The sequence below is a fragment of the Staurois parvus genome, unplaced genomic scaffold, assembly GCF_062004578.1.
Source record: "Staurois parvus isolate SC_StPar_1 unplaced genomic scaffold, SC_StPar_1.0 ptg000429l, whole genome shotgun sequence".
Taxonomy (NCBI): Eukaryota; Metazoa; Chordata; class Amphibia; order Anura; family Ranidae; genus Staurois; species Staurois parvus.
In genome coordinates this window covers 1,549,829-1,570,550 of record NW_028318225.1, presented here as the reverse complement: position 1 = coordinate 1,570,550, position 20,722 = coordinate 1,549,829, and the positions used below count along the sequence as shown (strand labels likewise).

Genomic DNA, 20,722 nt, shown 5'->3' with positions numbered 1-20,722 from the left:
GTGCTAACTCTATTTTTCAGAGTTTAAAAAGTTGTAGCACATATTGCAGTGGGTGGCAGGAAAGCACTGTGGCTTACGCTTACATTTGCAAATGTGTGCAAACTAAACTTTGTTTTTAACGTGAATTGTTGGACAGGGTCAATTTGTTTTTTTTTCTTGCAGGCTAGCTGATAAGTGTGCTGGGAAATTCTTTGATTGTGATGTGTGTTGCCCTTTCATGTGCACTTTACTACAAAATCTAGTTATATGTTGGGGTGGCTGCCACTTTTTTGTACAGTTGTTTGCAGGGATGCTCTGGCTACCTTCAACTGCCATTGTGCTCTTGCTGGGCATCCCATGTGTACTTTTGTATTTAAGGATCTATCCACTGTTATATGTGCTCCAATTTAGGAGACTGAAAATTATAGAGTTAGGACCACAGTACACAGGGGAACCTTGATATAGGCACTGTAGCTTACACATATACAGTGGGGATCGAAAGTTTTGGCACCCCAGCTAAAAATTTGTATTAATGTGCATAAAGAAGCCAAGGAAAGATGGAAAAATCTCCAAAAGGCATCAAATTACAGATTAGACATTCTTATAATATGTCAACAAAAGTTAGATTTTATTTCCATCATTTACACTTTCAAAATAACAGAAAACAAAAAAATGGAGTCTGCAAAAGTTTGGGCACCCTGCAGAATTTATAGCATGCACTGCCCCCTTTGCAAAGCTGAGACCTGCCAGTGTCATGGATTGTTCTCAATCATGGTCTGGGAAGACCAGGTTATGTCAATCTCAAAGGTTTTAAATGCCCAGACTCATCTGACCTTGCCCCAACAATCAGCACCATGGGTTCTTCTAAGCAGTTGTCTAGAAAACTGAAACTGAAAATAGTTGACGCTCACAAAGCTGGAGAAGGCTATAAGAAGATAGCAAAGTGTTTTCAGATGTCAATATCTTCTGTTCGGAATGTAATTAAGAAATGGCAGTCATCAGGAACAGTGGAAGTTAAAGCAAGATCTGGAAGACCAAGAAAAATATCAGACAGAACAGCTCACAGGATTGTGAGAAAAACAATTCAAAACCCACATTTGACTGCACGATCCCTCCAGAAAGATCTGGCAGACACTGGAGTTGTGGTACACTATTCCACTACAAAGAGATACTTGTACAAATATGGTCTTCATGGAAGAGTCATCAGAAGAAAACCTCTTCTACGTCCTCACCACAAAAATCATCGTTTGAACTTTGCAAATGAACATATAGACAAGCCTGATGCATTTTGGAAACAAGTTCTGTGGACCGATGAGGTTAAAATTGAACTTTTTGGCCAGAATGAGCAAAGGTACATTTGGAGAAGGGGCACAGAATTTAATGAAAAGAACCTCTGTCCAACTGTTAAGCATGAGGTTGGATCAATCATGCTTTGGGGTTGTGTTGCAGCCAGTGGCACAGGGAACATCTCACGAGTAGAAGGAAAAATGGATTCAATAAAATTTCAGCAAATTTTGGATGGTAACTTGATGCCATGTGTGAAAAAGCTGAAGATAAAGAGAGGATGGCTTCTACAAATGGATAATGATCCTAAACACACCTCAAAATCCACGGGGGATTACATCAAGAGGCGTAAACTGAAGGTTTTGCCATGGCCTTCAAAATCTCCTGACCTCAACATAATTGAAAATCTATGGATAGACCTTAAAAGAGCAGTGCGTGACAGACAGCCCAGAAATCTAAAAGAACTGGAAGACTTTTGTAAGGAAGAATAGGCAAAGATACCTCAAACAAGAATTGAAAGACTCTTGGCTGGCTACAAAAAGCGTTTACAAGCTGTGATACTTGCCAAAGGGGGCAGTACAAGATATTAACTCTGCAGGGTGCCCAAACTTTTGCAGACGCCATTTTTTTTATTTTCTGTTATTTTGAAAGTGTAAATGATGGAAATAAAAACTAACTTTTGTTGACATATATTATAAGAATGTCTAATCTGTAATTTGATGCCTTTTGGAGATTTTTCCATCTTTCCTTGGCTTCTTTATGCACATTAATACAAATTTTTAGCTGGGGTGCCCAAACTTTCGATCCCCACTGTATTTGAAAATGTGTGCAAACAAAAGCCTGTGTTTTTAACGTGATTTGTTGGATGGGATCAATTTAGTTTTTTTTGCAGGATAGCTGGTAAGTGTGATGTGTGTTTCCCTTTCATGTGCACCTTATTGCAAATGCTAGTTATAGGTTGGGTTGTTGCCACCTTTTTTTTGCAACCCTTTCCTGGCAGAGTGGACAGTGTTTACTCTTCTGCAGCCACCTTGTAATGCAGTCAGTGTGAAATTGGTGGGCGCAGGGTAGTCTGGTGGTTTCGGCTTCCTCTTTCATCTCCATTAGACAGATGCTGCACTTAGGCAACTTGTCCCTGTGCTGGTTATAGACAGGTGGACTCTGGAAGCTACCTGGTTGTGGCTCATTCTGATCAACTTGAGAGTAGTTATTGTCAGAGTTCTGACATCTTCCAGAACTCTAGGACAGCTGTTCGTCAGGCTCTCGGGCCCATATTAAAACTCTGGATTTTCTTATATGATGTATGTGAGAAACTTGGCCTAGAAAATATTGAGGTTTAGTAAATGGGAGATGTTTCTATCCTCTCTAGTGCTAAAGACCTGTTCAAAATCTTATTTCTTTGCTTTTAATTTTTTCATTTCATTTGTGTAAAGTGATCGTGGGACATTGTCCTCAGTAGAATGTCCTTCTATTGCATTCTCTATATTATCAAATATATTTAGTATCCAATAAGAGGAATAACCCCCCCATAACTGCTGCTACAGATATATAGTGCAAGGAGTTTCAGGGCAGGACAAACCTGGAACAATTTTCTGCACTGCTAACCTAATATTCATATTATGATCACCAGCAATGTATATACTCATTTGTATATCTGTATGGAGGATGCATTGATCCCCATGTATTTAGCCTCAAACCAAAACATTTCTTTTCTTGTTTTACATAGGACAGTTACAGCTTAGAGCCTCTGGTATGTTTTATTGCTTCCTGGGGAACCAGTAGGGAAATTTCTACTCCCTTCCTCAGTTACACCAGGAGCTTAACTGTTACCGTCACTGAGATCTCAGTTTTGTGTGGACTGGCCCTTTTAAGAGCTGCGTGTTGTCTGGCAGCTAAGGATACGGTTTGAATAAACTAGTAGACATGATTCTTAGGCTGGTATGCACTACAAGTTTTTGTTTTTTTTTCCTTTTTTTTTTTCGTTCAACCTAGCAGACAGATCAGAACACAAGGAAGATTGGTGCAGTGGCCTCCCTCACTGTGTTATTGTATTGTAACAGGGGGACTCAATCCCCCAGCTAGAATACACCGATCAGCACTCGCAGCCATTGACTGCGAAGAGCTATTGGATGATTCTGGTTTTTCAGCATGTCCCTTTGACCCAAGCTGGTCATTAGACCAATAAGTAAACTAAATGAATGAGTCCACACAGCAACCGCCTTATAGGTGCAAATCTGTGATTCCTGTGATAATAAATGGATGTGTATTGCACTAACCAGAAAGCGCAATAAGATGTACATTTGAGTAATTCAGACCAACTCCTGGTCATCTGGATCTGGACAGCAGGACTCTGGGGGTCATCTGGCAAACCTCAGCATGTCAGGCAACACTCAGCATACATCTCCGGGCTCCAGGGATATGATATCCATCCAGCAGGGGGAATCACTCATGGGTGCAGTATCAATACAAGGGGTTCACCTTAAGGGGGGGCTCATACAAAAAACTAGCCAGAGAAAGTGCTTCCAATAGTGCAGTATTTATTGTAAATGGGTAAAAGTAAAGATAAAATAGCGTATGCACTCACATCTGGCATTTGTCCAAAAACCAAGATTGCCGCCGGCCTTCCACGAGTGGCATGCGGCGTGACGTCACCAACGTAGGGCACCTCCCTATAAGGCGGTTGCTGTGTGGACTCATTCATTTAGTTTATTTATCACCTCGAGCACGTTATACGTCATATAAGGACGTTATTATCGCTTTATTGTATCATTTGACGCTTTTTTAGCGTCCCACAGTGTCGGATACTTAATATCATATACACTTTTGGTGTTCATTTACTTTTATTGTACTTAGCGCTGCATACTGTAATATTTTATTGATTAGTAGGATTGTGAGGTTTGCTTTTATGCTAGCTGCTTTTATTACTTTTTACCTTGCGCTCGTTTTATTACGTTTATTACTGGTCATTAGACCAGCTTCTGTTGCACAGACAGTAAGTTGGTTCCTGCTGAACTGGCTGATTTTCAGACCAGCTTTAGCAAATTCATAGCTACTCATTTTGTAACCGAACAAACTTCACAAAGTAGAAGGCTTTTTTTTCTGCTAACCCAACAAAATTTGTGTTATTATTTTACCTGGAAATCCTTGTTTAGTTGGCTCTCCATTAACAAGGTTTATGGAAAATGAGGCCCAACTGACCCAGAGTGGGCCAGGGCTGATAAAAGTCATTGTTCCACTAAATAAACATACAATTTTCTCCAGCTAATAAAAACAATCATATACATACATATAGTGCAATGCTTCCCTTAAAAGAATCAAATGTGTACTTAAAAAAATTGATATGAACAATCCCAAAAAATTCACAATAGTGCAGTGCCAAAAAAACTGTTATTAGTGAAACCCACCACCAGATGTGCTCTCACGTAGGGTATATGACCAAACCATTAAGTGAGGTCATATAGCGCTTGTGTCCTCTGTCACAGGACTAATATAATGATTCCTCAGCGTGTCAGATGATTCCACTTCTCAAATTATTATACACTGCTTCTTCATGCTTCCTTCTTCCCACACTTCATTCCTTCTCAGCCATTCATGTAGAAAGAGAAATCACCATACATAGTGTTTTATCCATATAAAAGCTTTATTTACCATAAAAACAAAACTCCCAATATTGCTCTCGAATGTAATTGGTGCTATAGCGCACCACACTGTTCCACGCAATATGTAGCAGAAATCGCACCTATGTTTTATCCAATGTATACAATGCCTTTAAAAGGTATTCAGTCCCCTTGAAAGTTTCCACATTTTGTCATGTTACAACCAAAAACGTAAATGTATTTTATTGGGATTTTATGTGATAGACCAACACAAAGTGGCACGTAATTGTGAAATGGAAGGAAAATGATAAATGGTTTTCAACATTTTTTTACAAATAAATATCTGAAAGGTGTGGCGTGCATTTGTATTCATCCTCCCTGAGGCAATATTTTATAGAACCACCTTTCCCTGCAATTTCAGCTGCAAGTCTTTTTGCACATCTAGAGAGTGACATTTTTGCCCATTCTTCTTTGCAAAATAGCTCAAGCTCTGTCAGATTGGTTAAAGAGCGTCTGTGAACAGCAATTTTCAAGTCTTGCCACAGATTCTCAATTGGATTTAGGTCTGGACTTTGACTGGGCCAGTCTAATATATGAATATGCTTTGATCTAAACCATTCCATTGTAGCTCTGGCTGTATGTTTAGGGTTGCTGTCCTGCTTGACGGTAAACCTCTGCCCCAGTCTCAAGTCTTCTGCAGACTTTATCAGGTTTTCTTCCAAGATTGCCCTGTATTTGGCTCCATCTATCTTCCCATCAACTCTGACCAGCATCCCTGTCCCTTCTGAAGAGAAGCATCCCCACAAGATGATATTGCCACCACCATGTTTCATGGTGGGGATGGTGGATTCAGGGTGATGTGCAGTGTTAGTTTTCCGCCACATATAGAATTTTGCTTTTAGGCCAAAAAGTTCAATTTTGGTCTCATTTGACCAGAGCACCTTCTTTTACATGTTTCCTGTGTCCCCCACATGACTTCTCAACTGCAAATGGGAGTTTTTATGACTTTCTTCTTGCCACTCTTCCATAAAGGCCAGATTTGTGCAGTGCATGAACTAATAGTTGTCCTGTGGACAGATTCTCCCACCTGAGCTGTGGATCTCTGCAGCTCCTCCTGAGTTACCATGGGCCTCTAGGCTGCTTCTCTGATTAACCTCCCCGGAGGTATTCCCGAGTGTAGCTCGGGGTAAAGTTTCAGCACCACAAGCGGTAACCCCGAGCTACACTCGGGAATACCCTGCAGCATTACTCTGGGATCCCTTCTGCACTTACCTTGTCCTGCGCTCCTGCGACGTCCGCCCTGCAGTGTCCCCGCCAATGTCCTTCGGTCGATGCCAGCATCTGTCTTCCGAGTTCCGTTCCCTGTGACGTCAGGACGTACAGGGGAAGGAACCGGCGGGAAATTTAAAAATGTCAAAAAGTGACACACTAAATGCACTAAAAACACACAGTAAAACATTACTGTATCAAACCGTTTCACATACATTTTGTCCCTAGTGCTTTGTCCTGTGCCCTGCCTGCATTTTTACTGTTTTTTCTGCCTGGAAACTGAGAAACGTCCAAGGCGTCCAAAAAGCGTCCCTTTAGGTCAAAAGTGGTTTTAGACCAGCTAGAGAACAGCGATAGTAAATTAGAACTACTTGCAGAATTGAGTGTTCCTTGGCCTTCATGATGCTGTTTGTTCACTATTATTCTCTAACAAACCTCTGAGGGCGTCACAGAACTGCTGTATTTATATTGAGATTAAATTACACACAGGTGGACTCTATTTACTAATTAGGGGACTTCTGAAGGCAATTGGTTCCACTAGATTTTAGGTAGAGGTATCAGAGTAAAGAGGGCTGAATACAAATGCATGCCACACTTTTACAGATATTCATTTGTAAAAAATTTTGAAAACCATTTATCATTTTCCTTCCACTTTACAATTATGTGCCACTTTGTGTTGGTCTATCACATAAAATCCCATTAAAATACATTTTGTTTTTGGCTGCAACATGAAAAAATGTGGAAAATTTCAATGGGTATGAATACTTTTTTCTAGGTACTGTAGTTACCAAACACCATCAAAGAATTACGAGCGTCGTGATGACAGCAAGCCCCATACCCAACGCGTTACGCCACAGGGCCACATGACTTCATCAGGAGGGTCTGATTGGATGGCATGGCGCTCTATTGGATTATATGTAGCAACAGTGCCATTTTCTTGTCAATGTATATAGACCACAAGAAAATAGCACTGTCGTTATATATAATCCAATAGAGCGTCGTGCCATCCATTAAGCAGCAGTGTATAACCATTTGAGAAGTGGAATCATCTGACACACTGAGGAAACATTATATTAGTCAGTTTACTTAACGGTTTGGTCATATACCCTAGGTGAGCGCACATCTGGTGGTGGTTTTCACTAATAAAAGTACTTTTGGCACATAAAAGGTGATGATTAAGAATGAGGATGTAAAAGGCAGTTTATAATACCATTGGAAAGCACAGAGGATATATAAAAGGACTTTTTGTTGGACTGCACTATTGTGAAATTTTTTTGATTGTTCACATGATTTTTTTTTAAGTACACATTTGATTGTCTTTTAAGGGCGCTGGTTTATATTATTTTATATAATGGTTTAACACATTATATATGAGGGTGTGATCAGTGTGGGCAACTCCATACACAGATTTTGTTAGTCTTTTGATGCAATAGCAGCTCACAAGGGTATGGTAACTTTAATAAAAACAATCACCTTTTACTCAGTATTGCAAAAGTGAGAGAAAAGATAGATGTAGTACACATACCGTCGTATACCAAGGGAACCTATCTTGGCAGATAGGAGGTGGAGTCCCTCTCCTGTGCCCATCTCATGGTAAAATTGGTGGGAGCAGGGTAGGCTGGTGGTCTCTGCTCCCTCTTCCAATTGTTTTAAGCAGATGCTGCAACTTGTACACTCCTCCTTCCGCTGATGAAGAGGAGGACTCTGGATGTTCCCCGGGTCTGACAGGTTCCGAATGACCACAGTACGCTGCTATCTCGGGGGGAGTCAGTATTCTGATGTCTCTGGTGCAGCTAATGTGCAGTCATAGAGAATTATTTAATTCTGTGTCTCGGGCAGGAATCCTAGTTCTGACCTCTCTGGTGGAACCAGACGTTCAGACTGTCTGCCAGACAGTGGAGATCTTGATTTTCTGCTATGGGTTATGGGAGAGACTTACCCTGCAATAACAAAAAACAAGACAAAAGACAAATTCAAAATATTATTTCTTTATATTTGTTGTTTTTTTGTAAGTTTTTTTTTTTCAGAAGTATTAAATCACAACAGTGAAACTTCTTTTGTTGACTTCCATACTTCAAGAAAAGTTTGGAGCCTCTGCCAAGTTTTATTGCTCCCTGGGGAACCTATAGGATTTCCACTCACTTCTTTCCCAGTGACACCAGGAGCTTCACTTTTCCCTCTATCGTTTATCAAAAACTGATCAATCAGTTTTAGGTAGACTGGCCCTTTAAAGGATAAGTTCATCTTTTGACAAAAAAATAATAAATGCATACTTTTTTGCTGGTTAAAAAATGTGCATTCATTATTTGTTGTTGTGAGAACCTGTAAGGCATTGCACCAGCGATCAGCAGATCTCTGATGCTACGCCGGACTCCTGCAGACCTGTCAGTGTATCTGCTTGCTCTTACCTTGTACGGGCAACCCAATACTTACTGACAGGGAGAATCAATGAACTACCACAGCGCTTACAGCTGTGCTGATTGGCCTCCCATTTGATGGTGCCTGCATAGTTTTAGGGCCAAAGCCACTTGGCAGAGCTAGCAGCATGACAGCAACTATCTATTTAGCGGTCCATAAGGGTGGCATTCTTCCCACTGGCCACCAGTGTAAGGGGCATTTTCTCACTCATCCCCAATGAATTGGTGATAACAGAAGTTCCTCAAGACCTAAACGTTATTTCAAGGGTTCATCTGGGACAAAAAGGTTGAGAAGGGCTGATCTAAAACATTAAATGATTTATTATTATTTCACCTGTTTGATTGCTCTGTAATAAGGATCTGAATTTTATGTTCTATTATATCCGTAAGTGGCTCCGTTAGCCATAGGCTCAGTTCATAAAGCTAACACACCAGGATGTTTTCTAAGAATTGGCAGTAATTTTCTGCGGAGTCATTCAGAGAGATGGGGCACACTTCTTTGCACTACTCGAAACGTTGAAACACAATTCCTTCCACTGACACCAATGAATGGGCAGTATGTATTCTTTCCATTGACACCAAAGATGGGGCATTATTCCTTTCACTGACACTAGAGAATGTGCAATATTCCTCCCACTGACACCAAAGATGGGGCACTATTCCTACCACTGGCACCAGCGATGGGACACTATTCCTTCCACTGACAGCAACGATGGGCACTATTCCTTCCGCTGAAGCCAATGATGGGGCACCATTCCTTCCACTGACACCAATGATGGGACACCATTCCTTTCACTGACCAGCGTTGAGGCACTAGTCATCCCACGGGCATTAATGATGGAGCATTATGCTTCCCAGTAATACCAATGACGAGGCACTATTCCTCCCATTGGCACCAAGGATGGGGCACCATTCTTCCCACTGAAACCAGTGACACAGCACTAGTCCTCCTCCTGTTGTCCACAGGCACTATGTAATTTATTTTACTCCCACGGACAACTAAGCTGGAGGCATTTTTTACTCCCACTGGCCACAGTCTGGCCCTCCTATATTCTGAAGAATAATAAAGGGGCCCTTTGTTTAGAAAGTTTGGAGACCCCTGCTCTCGTGGAAGCTCTGGTGGCTTCATTGAAGCATTACACCCTGATCTATGCCTTTCTTCCCCTGAAACCTCTTTCTTGTCCGATCGAGATGAAAGGCATTTAGATGATCCTCATCACCCTGTACCGTTCCAGACAGTGCACCAACAGCATCAGAGATCAATTTGTCATGCTGTTTCATGGATGCTGACTTTAATAGCATGGTTGTTAATGCTTAGGTTTTGAGAAACTGGGGCATTTTAAAATCTGCAAATCCTACAATGCTAAAAGCTGGGGAGGCTACTTCTTGCACTGCCTATCATTGGACATGGAGGGCATACTTCACTTGGTGTGAGTCTTGGGGCTTCTACCCCAAGAGTTTCTCTGTGGGATTTAGCAGCTATATCTGGACCAGCATTTGGCTGTCAACACTATTAAAGGTTAGGTTTTTGTTCTTTTATTGTGTTTAAAAGACCTTTTGGCTTCTCACTCGTTGATTAAGACCTTTGTACAGAGAGTGTCCTGTGCAGCTTTCCCTGTTAATTCCCCCTCTGACTCAGTGGGATCTAAAACAGGCTCTCTGTGTTTCAGAAACTGCTGTTTAAACCTCTTTCTACCTGTACCCAAGCTAGTATTCCTTGTAGCCATCACCTTTGCAAGGCCAGTGTCTGAACTGGCTTCATCTTAGAAGGAGCCCTTTCTGGTTTTGCATCAGGACAAAGTGTTTTCAGGCCAAAGACTTTCTTCTTGCCTTAGGTTGTTTCTGCCTTTCACCTCAATCAGAATATCATTATTCTCTCCAGCTCCTGTTTATCAAAAGGAAATTACCATCCATTGTCTGGATGTGTTTCAGGCTGTGAGAGTTTTTCAGAAATACAAATTCCCTTCCCTAACAGTGGTTATGAAAAAGCACTAGTTTTCAGCATGAAATGCGTTAATCTTTCTGTCCCTGACACTGCCTGTGATATGGATTTTATCTACAATAAATAAAGGTGGAAGAGTGCAGTGGATTCTGGACACTTTTTGCTTTGACACCAATGATGGGGCACTATTCCTTCCACTGACACCAACGACGGGGCATTGTTTGCCTCACCTACGCCAGGCCATTTTCAACTCCCACTGTCCACAGTACAGCCCCCCCCTTAAGTGTGAAGGATAGTAAACTGGACCTTTGTTTATAAAGTTTGGAGACTGCTGGTATATACCATACCTGGCTGATGTTCATGGAAGCTGGAAATCCATAATTTCTTAAGGTAAGTGAACTCCACTTACATTTAGGTCCCATGCCAGGAGGCCAGTCTGATGCATTTTGAACACAGGAGGTTGGCTGCCCGGCATGGGAGCCATTCAGAGAATGCAAAGTATTCTCTGATTGGATGAGGTGGAGAGGCTGGGTAGGGACTACATGTAGCAGTGATTTCCATCTTTCAGGAGCTTTTGCCAGATATGGTATATGCATAGTTACATACCGTGACAACGTGAGGAAAGTGCTGGAATAACCGACAAATGTCACAGAGCAGATCTGCACTGATAATCAGGGCACTGGTGATCAGTGGCCTGATCATCGGTGCCGCCAGCAGTGCCAATCCAACACAACAAACACTTTACTCCTGCGCTAGGAAAGGACACAGTAGACCCAATAGGAATGTTCTGGAATTTTCTGGAATATGCACTGCTTGCTGCCCTCAACAGACCGGGGTGGTCCGAATACACTGGATACAAATGGAGAAACAGAAAAAGGGCACACTGACCTAGTGTATTATTGTTTAAAATAATTTACGATGGAACCCTGGATGACCAACTGGCTAATGCGTTACCATTTAGTAACTTATATAAAGAGAAGTGCAGACTCCTGTAGTGTTGGCTCTGAGGAAGAGGTCGTGTCCTCGAAACGCGTTAACCAGTTGGTCATCCAGGGTTCCATCGTATGGACTCAGATGTTGTTTGGATCATACATTTTGTTCAGTTTGACATGCCTGTGTTATTATGTCCATTGTGAGTATGCTACCTATTTTTGTTTCTTTAATAAATTATTTTAAGCAGTGCCAACCACCAGAGCCCATCAGTGCCCAACATTGCTGCATATCAGTGCCTTCTCAGTGCCCACCAGTGGCACCTCATCAGTGCAGCCTCATCAACGCACATCAGTGAGAAAAATTACTTGTTTGAAAACTTTTGTAACAGAAACAAAGAAAAACATTTTTTTTCAAATTTTTTGCTCCTTTTTGTTTATGGTGCAAAAAATAAAAAAAAATTATTTCATATGGGTACAATGTTGCATGACCTTGCGATTGTCATTCAAAGTGCAACAGCACTGAAAGCTGGAAATTGGCCTGGGCAGGAAAGGGGTAAAAGTGCCTGGTAGGCAAGTGGTTAATTAAGGGAAGAAAGATCAGGTGCAGGAAATCCATAGGCAGTACTGGTGACTAGCTCGGCCTTGTTTGGGCACAGCTTTAAGAGTTCAGTTCCTTTTTAAAATCTTGTTTAGCTTTGAAACTCAATGTATGAAGATGCCTTGTATGCACTGTAGAAGCAAGCTTGTGGTGCTAAACATTATTCAGTAAGAACAAGTTCAGCTCTTAGAGTATAGTTGTCCTTTTGAAGTTGTGTGTATTCATATTACTTGTACAAGAGTCATGTTATAGCTGCTGTGTTGTATATATGATGATAGCAGAATATGCATGCATGAGTATATAATTTAAAGCAAATCTATCAATTAGTCTGCATGAATACATACCTGAAAATGTCATAGAATAAAGCAGGAGTATAATTTACTTTTTAAAAATTGTACTTTTATCATTAAAAAGCAGTACTTAATCTCCAGCCATCTAACTGTCTCTGGGTATGAAAGGTGCAGTGGTATCATTGCCCTTCTGCTGACTAGAGCGGTGGTCTTCAAACTACAGCCCAAGGGCCGGATGTGGCCCTTTGCTTGCCCTTATCCAGCCCTTGGGGCACTTTTTCTCACACTGATACAAGACACTATTCCTCCCACTGTCACCAGCAAGGGGGCATAATTCCTAATACTGAAATCAATAACAGTCACTATTCCTCTCACTGAAACAAACCATGGGGCACTATTCCTCCCACTGACACCAGTAACGGGGCACTATTCTACCCATTGACACCAACGCTGGGGCACTATTTCTCCAACTTACACCAAGAATAGGGCCCTATTCCTCTCCTAATGCCAAAGATGCATTGTTTACTCCCAATGACGCAGGACAATTTCTACTCCCAATGGCCACAGTCCAGCCCCTCTAAAGTCTGAAAGCCAGTACACTGGTCCTTTGTTTATAAAGTTTGGAGACCTCTGTACTAGAGGAAATCAGTCTTCCCTTCCCCAGTACTTATTTTGTACACTGTAACAAGGTGTGAGACTTTTGCAAGGGGCTGCACTGTGAGGAAGTACCTTCAGCCAGCTATACCAGATGAAAATATTGCCAGGAAAAGCACAGTGTGCTTTTTATGAACTAATAAAAGCCTGAAAGTGTTGCAGTAAGACATAACTTGGCACCCATGCATTTTTAACACAGAAAATATATCACCAGCTTTAAAAGTTATGGCAGAAACTACTCTAGAAAATAACAGAAATCTTGCTGTATCTTTAAATTGTTTAAAAGTGTATTATAGCAGTTTTGTATTTTGTCCTCCAGATGGCAGCATAGTACAACCGATGAGCCTGTTATCAGCATCCATGGATAAAACCATGATCCTGTGGGAACCAGATGAGGAGTCTGGAGTATGGCTAGAACAGGTTTGTTGTGTGTTTCATTTCCTATTGTAATTGTTTCTATCATGTACCTAGACATTTTTGAAGAAGTGCTCCATTCCTAATTCAAATATGTTTTCAACTGTTAATGCTGTTCTTTCTTTGGTTCATTTTATATTTTTTTTTCACTGCCCTGTTTATGATTGTACCAAGCAAATCAACCAGTTGGTGGCTAGTTTTGGCAAAGTAGAAAGTGGAAATTATGTCTTGATCTGTGTTTTTACGGAAGCTTTTCAATGTGTCTATAGCTCATCTTTGTTGGGTTAATCTAGTGCAGGCAGATATCTCTCACACTACTGAATATGGCTAAAATTAGCTTTTGAAAGTGTGCCTCCTGTATGCATGGTTGCTTTTGAATGCATTTTGGCAAAAGTAAATAGAATTAATTTAAAATTAACCGAATGAATTTAAAATTAACCACTTGCCCTCCAGTGGATTTACCCCCCCCCCCCTCCTGACAGGCCATTTTTTTGCGATACGACGCTGCGTTACTTTAACTGACAATTGCGCGGTCATGCAACGCTGTACATAAATTAACTTTGTCATTTTTTTTTTCCCCACAAGTAAAGCTTTCTTTTGATGTTATATGATCACCTGTGCAGTTTTTTTTTTTGCACTATAAACAAAGAGACTGACAATTTTGAAAAAAAAAAAAACCTCAATATTTTTGACTTTTTGCTATAAAACATATCCAGTACAAAAATTTTAAAAAAATCAATTTTTTTCATAAATTTGAGCCAAAATGTATTCTGCTACATGTCTTTGCTAAAATAAATCCCAATACATGCCACTGACATCCCCAGTTGCACTAATACAGTGATCAGTGCTAACAAAAAGCACTGACACTGTACTAATGACACTGGGCAGGAAGGGGTTAACATCTGGGGTGATCAAAGGGTCAACTGTGTGCTGTGTGCATGTTTTACTGTGTGTGTGTCTGTTTTACTTTGGAGATGTGTTGTTTTGTACCTCTCTGCTGTGCTGAGAGATACAACACAGCATTTCCATGCTGACAGGAGAGAGACCTGTGTTTATACACAGGCCTCTCCTCTGTCAGCTTTCCCCGACGATTGACAGGAGCCAGCGAGGAATCTTTGTCCGGGACCCGGTGATTGACATCACTAGCTGCCAATGGCGGTGTGGGTAGGGCAGTGTGTGCACCCCCTACCCAAAAATGCAAATCACACATATACATACATACAGTCAGGTCCATAAATATTGGGACATTGACACAATTCTAACATTTTTGGCTCTATACACCACCACAATGGATTTGAAATGAAACAAACAAGATGTGCTTTAACTGCAGACTGTCAGCTTTAATTTGAGGGTATTTACATCCACATCAGGTGAACGGTGTAGGAATTACAACAGTTTGCATATGTGCCTCCCACATGTTATGAGACCAAAAGTAATGGGACAGAATAATAATCATAAATCAAACTTTCACTTTTTAATACTTGGTTGCAAATCCTTTGAAGTCAATTACAGCCTGAAGTCTGGAATGCATAGACATCACCAGTTGCTGGGTTTCATCCCTGGTGATGCTCTGCCAGGAATCTACTGCAACTGTCTTCAGTTCCTGCTTGTTCTTGGGGCATTTTCCCTTCAGTTTTGTCTTCAGCAAGTGAAATGCATGCTCAATCGGATTCAGGTCAGGTGATTGACTTGGCCATTGCATAACATTCCACTTCTTTCCCTTAAAAAACTCTTTGGTTGCTTTTGCAGTATGCTTTGGGTCATTGTCCATCTGCACTGTGAAGTGGCGTCCAATGAGTTCTGAAGCATTTGGCTGAATATGAGCAGATAATATTGCCCGAAACACTTCAGAATTCATCCTGCTGCTTTTGTCAGCAGTCACATCATCAATAAATACAAGAGAACCAGTTCCATTGGCAGCCATACATGCCCACGCCATGACACTACCACCACCATGCTTCACTGATGAGGTGGTATGCTTAGGATCATGAGCAGTTCCTTTCCTTCTCCATACTCTTCTCTTCCCATCACTCTGGTACAAGTTGATCTTGGTCTCATCTGTCCATAGGATGTTGTTCCAGAACTGTGAAGGCTTTTTTAGATGTCGTTTGGCAAACTCTAATCTGGCCTTCCTGTTTTTGAGGCTCACCAATGGTTTACATCTTGTGGTGAACCCTCTGTATTCACTCTGGTGAAGTCTTCTCTTGATTGTTGACTTTGACACACATACACCTACCTCCTGGAGAGTGTTCTTGATCTGGCCAACTGTTGTGAAGGGTGTTTTCTTCACCAGGGAAAGAATTCTTCGGTCATCCACCACAGTTGTTTTCCGTGGTCTTCCGGGTCTTGCGGTGTTGCTGAGCTCACCAGTGCGTTCCTTCTTTTTAAGAATGTTCCAAACAGTTGTTTTGGCCACGCCTAATGTTTTTGCTATCTCTCTGATGGGTTTGTTTTGTTTTTTCAGCCTAATTATGGCTTGCTTCACTGATAGTGACAGCTCTTTGGATCTCATCTTGAGAGTTGACAGCAACGGATTCCAAATGCAAATAGCACACTTGAAATGAACTGTGGACCTTTTATCTGCTCATTGTAATTGGGATAATGAGGGAATACCACACACCTGGCCATGGAACAGCTGAGAAGCCAATTGTCCCATTACTTTTGGTCCCTTAACAAGTGGGAGGCACATATGCAAACTGTTGTAATTCCTACACCGTTCACCTGATTTGGATGTAAATACCCTCAAATTAAAGCTGACAGTCTGCAGTTAAAGCACATCTTGTTCGTTTCATTTCAAATCCATTGTGGTGGTGTATAGAGCCAAAAATGTTAGAATTGTGTCGATGTCCCAATATTTATGGACCTGACTGTATATATATATATATATATATGTGTGATTTTGCGTAGCCCTGCTGGCCTGTAGCAGTATTTCTGCTATGGGGTGGTGGGCAAGCTGTAAAACCTTAATCAGCAGCACCTAAGAGGTCTCTTCTTGTGCCGTGAGAGTATACACAAGGATCTGTATATATAAATTACTATAGTTCGCATTTAAAATGTATCTAAACCCAAGAAAAAACCCCCCATAATATCTCTTTATCGTACATCACAAGACACAGATCCATTTCATATCCATTACGATCAAGTTATAATGCCACCTTAAGGTGACTGGACACTAGCTAAAAACCTGGAAAGACAAGACTTCACTTTTTTGCTACTTAACGCCCAGAGTAATGGTATCAAGACCTGCACTGGGCAAGGCAGGGGCGGCCTGTAAGGTTACTGGTCAGCATTGGACTCTTCCTTGTGGGACTACAGGACTCGGCAGTACCTTCCTAGTGGGATTACTGGTTACAAAAAGTATTCTAGGGGCCACTCACACACGTTTTTCCTTCTGGGGGAAGTAGATCACTGGATGATATGGAGTAGTCAATCTCCTGGGGTAACCATCATTATTGTTTCCTGGCACAATGCCCTCTTGGCTTACTGGGATGACTGTGTCCAGCAAGGGTCCTTATATACACTCATGGCCTCTTTATTAGGTGCACCTGTTCAATTGCCTGGTAGCACAAATTGATAACCAGCCAATCACATGGCAGCAGCTGAATGCATTTAGGCATCTAGACATGGCGAAGGTGACTTGCTGAAATTCAAACCGAGCATCAGAATTGGAAAGAAAGAGGGACTTTGAATGTGGGCATGGTTGTTTGTGCCGTATGGGTATGAGTATTTAAAAAACTGCTGATCTACTGGGATTTTCATACACAAACATCTCTAGAGTTTATAGAGAATGGTCCAAAAAAGATAAAATATCCAGTGAGCAGCAGTTGTATGGACGAAAATGCCTTGTTGTCAGAGGAGAATGGGCAGACTGGTTTGGGATGATAGAAAGGCAACAGTAACCCAAATAACCACTTGTAACAACCAACATATACAGAATACCAACTCTGAACGCACAACAGGAACCTAGAAACAGATGAGCTACAGCAGCAGAAGACCACACCGGATGCCACTCTTGTCAGCTAAGAACAGGAAAAGAAGGCTACAATTTGCGCATGCTCACCAAAATTGGACAATAGAAGATTGGAAATGTTGCCTGGTCTGATTATATCAATTTCAGCTGCGACATTAAGATGTTAGGGTCTGAATTTGGCGTAAACGACATGAAAGCATGGATCCATCCTGCCTTGTATTAACAGTTTAAGCTGGTGGTGTAATCGTGTGGGGGGATATTTTCTTGGCAACCTTTGAGCCCCTTAGTACCAGCTGAGCATCGTTTAAATGCCACGGCCTACCTGAGTAGTGTTGCTGACCAAGTTCATCCCTTTATGAATAGTGTATCCATCTGATGACTACTTCCAGCAGGATAATGCACCATGTCACAAAGCTCAAATCATCTCAAACTGGTTTATTGAACATGACAATGATTTCACTATACTCCAATGGCCTCCACAGTCACCAGATCTTAATTTAATAGAGCACCTTTGGGATGTGGTGGCACGGGAAATTTGCATCATGGATGTGACAAATCTGCAGCACCTATGTGATGCTGTCATGTCAATATGCACCAAAATCTCTGAGAAATGTTTCCAACACCTTGTTGAGTCTATTCTATTTAAAATTAAGGCAGTTCTGAAGGCCAAAGGGAGGTCCAACCTGGTACTAGCAAGGTGTACCTAATAAAGTGGCCAGTGAATGTATATGTCAGCAGGCCAATGTCTCACAAACTTCAGAGAGGAAGGGATGTAGGGGATGAGAGGTCCCAAATACCTTTGTCAGGTAGGAAGGAACCTTGATGCAGCCCCCAATATTTACCCTCAAGTCAGTGTGTTCCTTGTGGCTCTGACTCCACTACCTCTTGGATACCTTAATCCAGTTCTTTTGTAACAAGGGAGGAATCCTCATCTGCCGTCGCTGGAGTACAGCAGCAGTCTGTGAAGGATAAAGCAAAGGAAGATGAGATTTTTACAGTAAAAGGGAACGAGTATGATTCCTCATTCAATGAGTCTACACCCAAAGAAACCCAGAGTCAGAGTTTGTCTCAGACCCAAGAGGCCTTTGTGAATTTTCTTGGTGTCTAAACTAAACTGAAATTCTTTCCGAGTCCTCTAAATTAGGATGTATTGGAAAGTATTGAGGATCTTGTGGTGGCTTTCATTATCCAAATCCCGAAACCTTTGGATTAAAGGACATTTTGTATGTGGACTGGGCTTGTCCTGACAAGGAGTGCCAAAAGGTTCCCTCAGCCATAACCTATGGAGATTGAGTTCATAAAGAAATTTAGCATGCCTTTGGTGGGTCTGACTGTTTCTTATTTCAATTGGAACCTCACATTCTCAATGGACAGTGTGGCTTTAGGAGTCTGCCAAAGCCTCAAGGTCTTGGCTCATTGCATGACGAGAGAGAGAGAGATCCTTGTAACACAATTATTTATTCAAGCTGAAACCTGGAACATTTCCCTTTTGCTCTCAGCTTGTCAGTAGATGCATTGAAAGACTCCATACAACAAATTTCTCATCTGGGACGCTTGTAAATACATACACGCAGGATTTTATGGCTGAGGAGATGGTCAGCGGAATTACCCTGCAAGGGACGTGTAAAATTTACCTTTTCAAGGGAAATGTTTGTTTTGTCCTGCCCTGGATGATTGCATTCAGAAGAGAGCTATGATTAAGAACACACTGTTGCATCTGAAAATAAAGGTTAGGGATATGGTTAAAAAAACCTGCTCCTCCTTTTACTTCAAAGAAACATTCCTTTCACCAACCTCAAGCTTTGCTCTCCAAGCCAAAATGCCCCAGTCCAAGTTCTGTAAGAAACCATGGTCTCTGAAGCCCACTAAGCCAGGAACAAGCCTTCTTCACAATAAAAGAGCGCCCCTACTTGTTCGAGTGGGGGGACATGTGAAGGCCTTTGCTGAGGTTTCGGGGGAGATTGAGGACAAGTGGGTCTGCAATTTAGTGGCTTGTGGCTACAAGCTGGAATTTCAGAGCTTTCCTCCTACATGCTTTATGCTTTCAGTTGTTTGAATCGATGAAAAAAGATTTGATCTTTTGCACGCTCTCGGTCATCTCCTGTCTCAAGAAGTGATTATCCCTGCTCCAGAGGTTAAAAGATTTTGTGATTTCTACTTGAACCTCCTCATGGTTATAAAGCCAAACCGCAATGTTCGCCCCATCTTAGATCTCAAGAAACTGAACAAGCTTCTAACAGTGCAGAAGTTCCAGATGGAATTGGGTGCACTCGGTGGTGTCTTCTCTCCAGCAGGGGGATTTCCTGGCCTCAGTGGATGTCAAATTGTTATCTGTATGTGCCAATCTCTTCTCCTCGCCTTAAGTTTCTGGGGTTTGTGAAGAGGTGTAGACATTTTCAGTTTGTAGCCTTGCCATTTGGGCTGTCTTGCTCTGGTTTTGGGGCTCCTGCAGACCAAAGATAACCCTGCATCAGGGTTCCTGGACAAAATGACAGGGGTTATACAAAAAAAATGGAAACATTACATAATTTTCAGATATGAAAGTGATGACTTTTCTCATTAAAAGTGAAAGTGATGCAACATTCTTTTGCTTCCGCTGTGTGATGAGACACCTAGCTAACAGGTGGGAAGCCTCACTTTTGGCATTCACTGCATGCGCTGCTAGTAATACGGCCTTCATGTGACTGAGATTGAGCTCTGCAATCACTTTTTCCGCAGTTGTTTTGTTATTCCAGGTCACAATCCTGCGCAATGTCTTGTCTCTTTTGGTAAGTTGACCATGTCGACTGCACTTATGCTTGTCAGACGTTTCCCGGAAACTGTATATGCTGTGATCACCTTTGATACTGTACCTCCTGACACTGCAAATAAATTATCAAATTCCGTTACAGAGGCACCAGCTAAGCGGGCACCAACAATTTGTCCTCTATGAAGCTCTGTATCTCTGACATGACTCTGTATTACTAGCAACGCACACAGTGAATGGTGAAAGTAAGGCTTCTCATCTGTTAGCTTGGTGTCTCATCTTACAGCGGATGCAAAAGAATGTTACATCACTTCCACTTTCAACGTGAAACATGTAGCCACTTTCACACCTGATAATCATGTAGTGTTCCATTTTTTGTCCAACCCCTGTACTTCTGAAGGAGAGCAATCTGCTTCGCTGTTGAAAACCAATGTGACTCTCTATGGTACACAATCTGGAGGGGTTCTGATGGATTCTGAAATTACAAAAGTTTGCCTGACTAGACCGCTTCCGATTGGTCTGTGTCATCAATGTGACTGTGCCGACCTTTTAGAATCCCTATAGTTTATACTGTCAGCACTGCAAGGAGAGGAGGGAAAGCCGCTGGGGTTTCAAATCTCTGGACCAGTGA

General features: G+C 41.7%; 1 protein-coding gene across 1 annotated transcript in view; it reads left to right on the top strand.

Moving 5' to 3' along the window:
* The window catches only part of ELP2 (elongator acetyltransferase complex subunit 2), a 199,041-nt gene that overhangs the window by 81,041 nt on the left and 97,278 nt on the right, over positions 1-20,722 (top strand). The window contains exon 10 of the mRNA XM_089687543.1: positions 13,281-13,381. Within this exon, the coding sequence (XP_089543669.1) occupies positions 13,281-13,381 (101 nt within the window). The remainder of the gene's footprint in view (positions 1-13,280; positions 13,382-20,722) is intronic.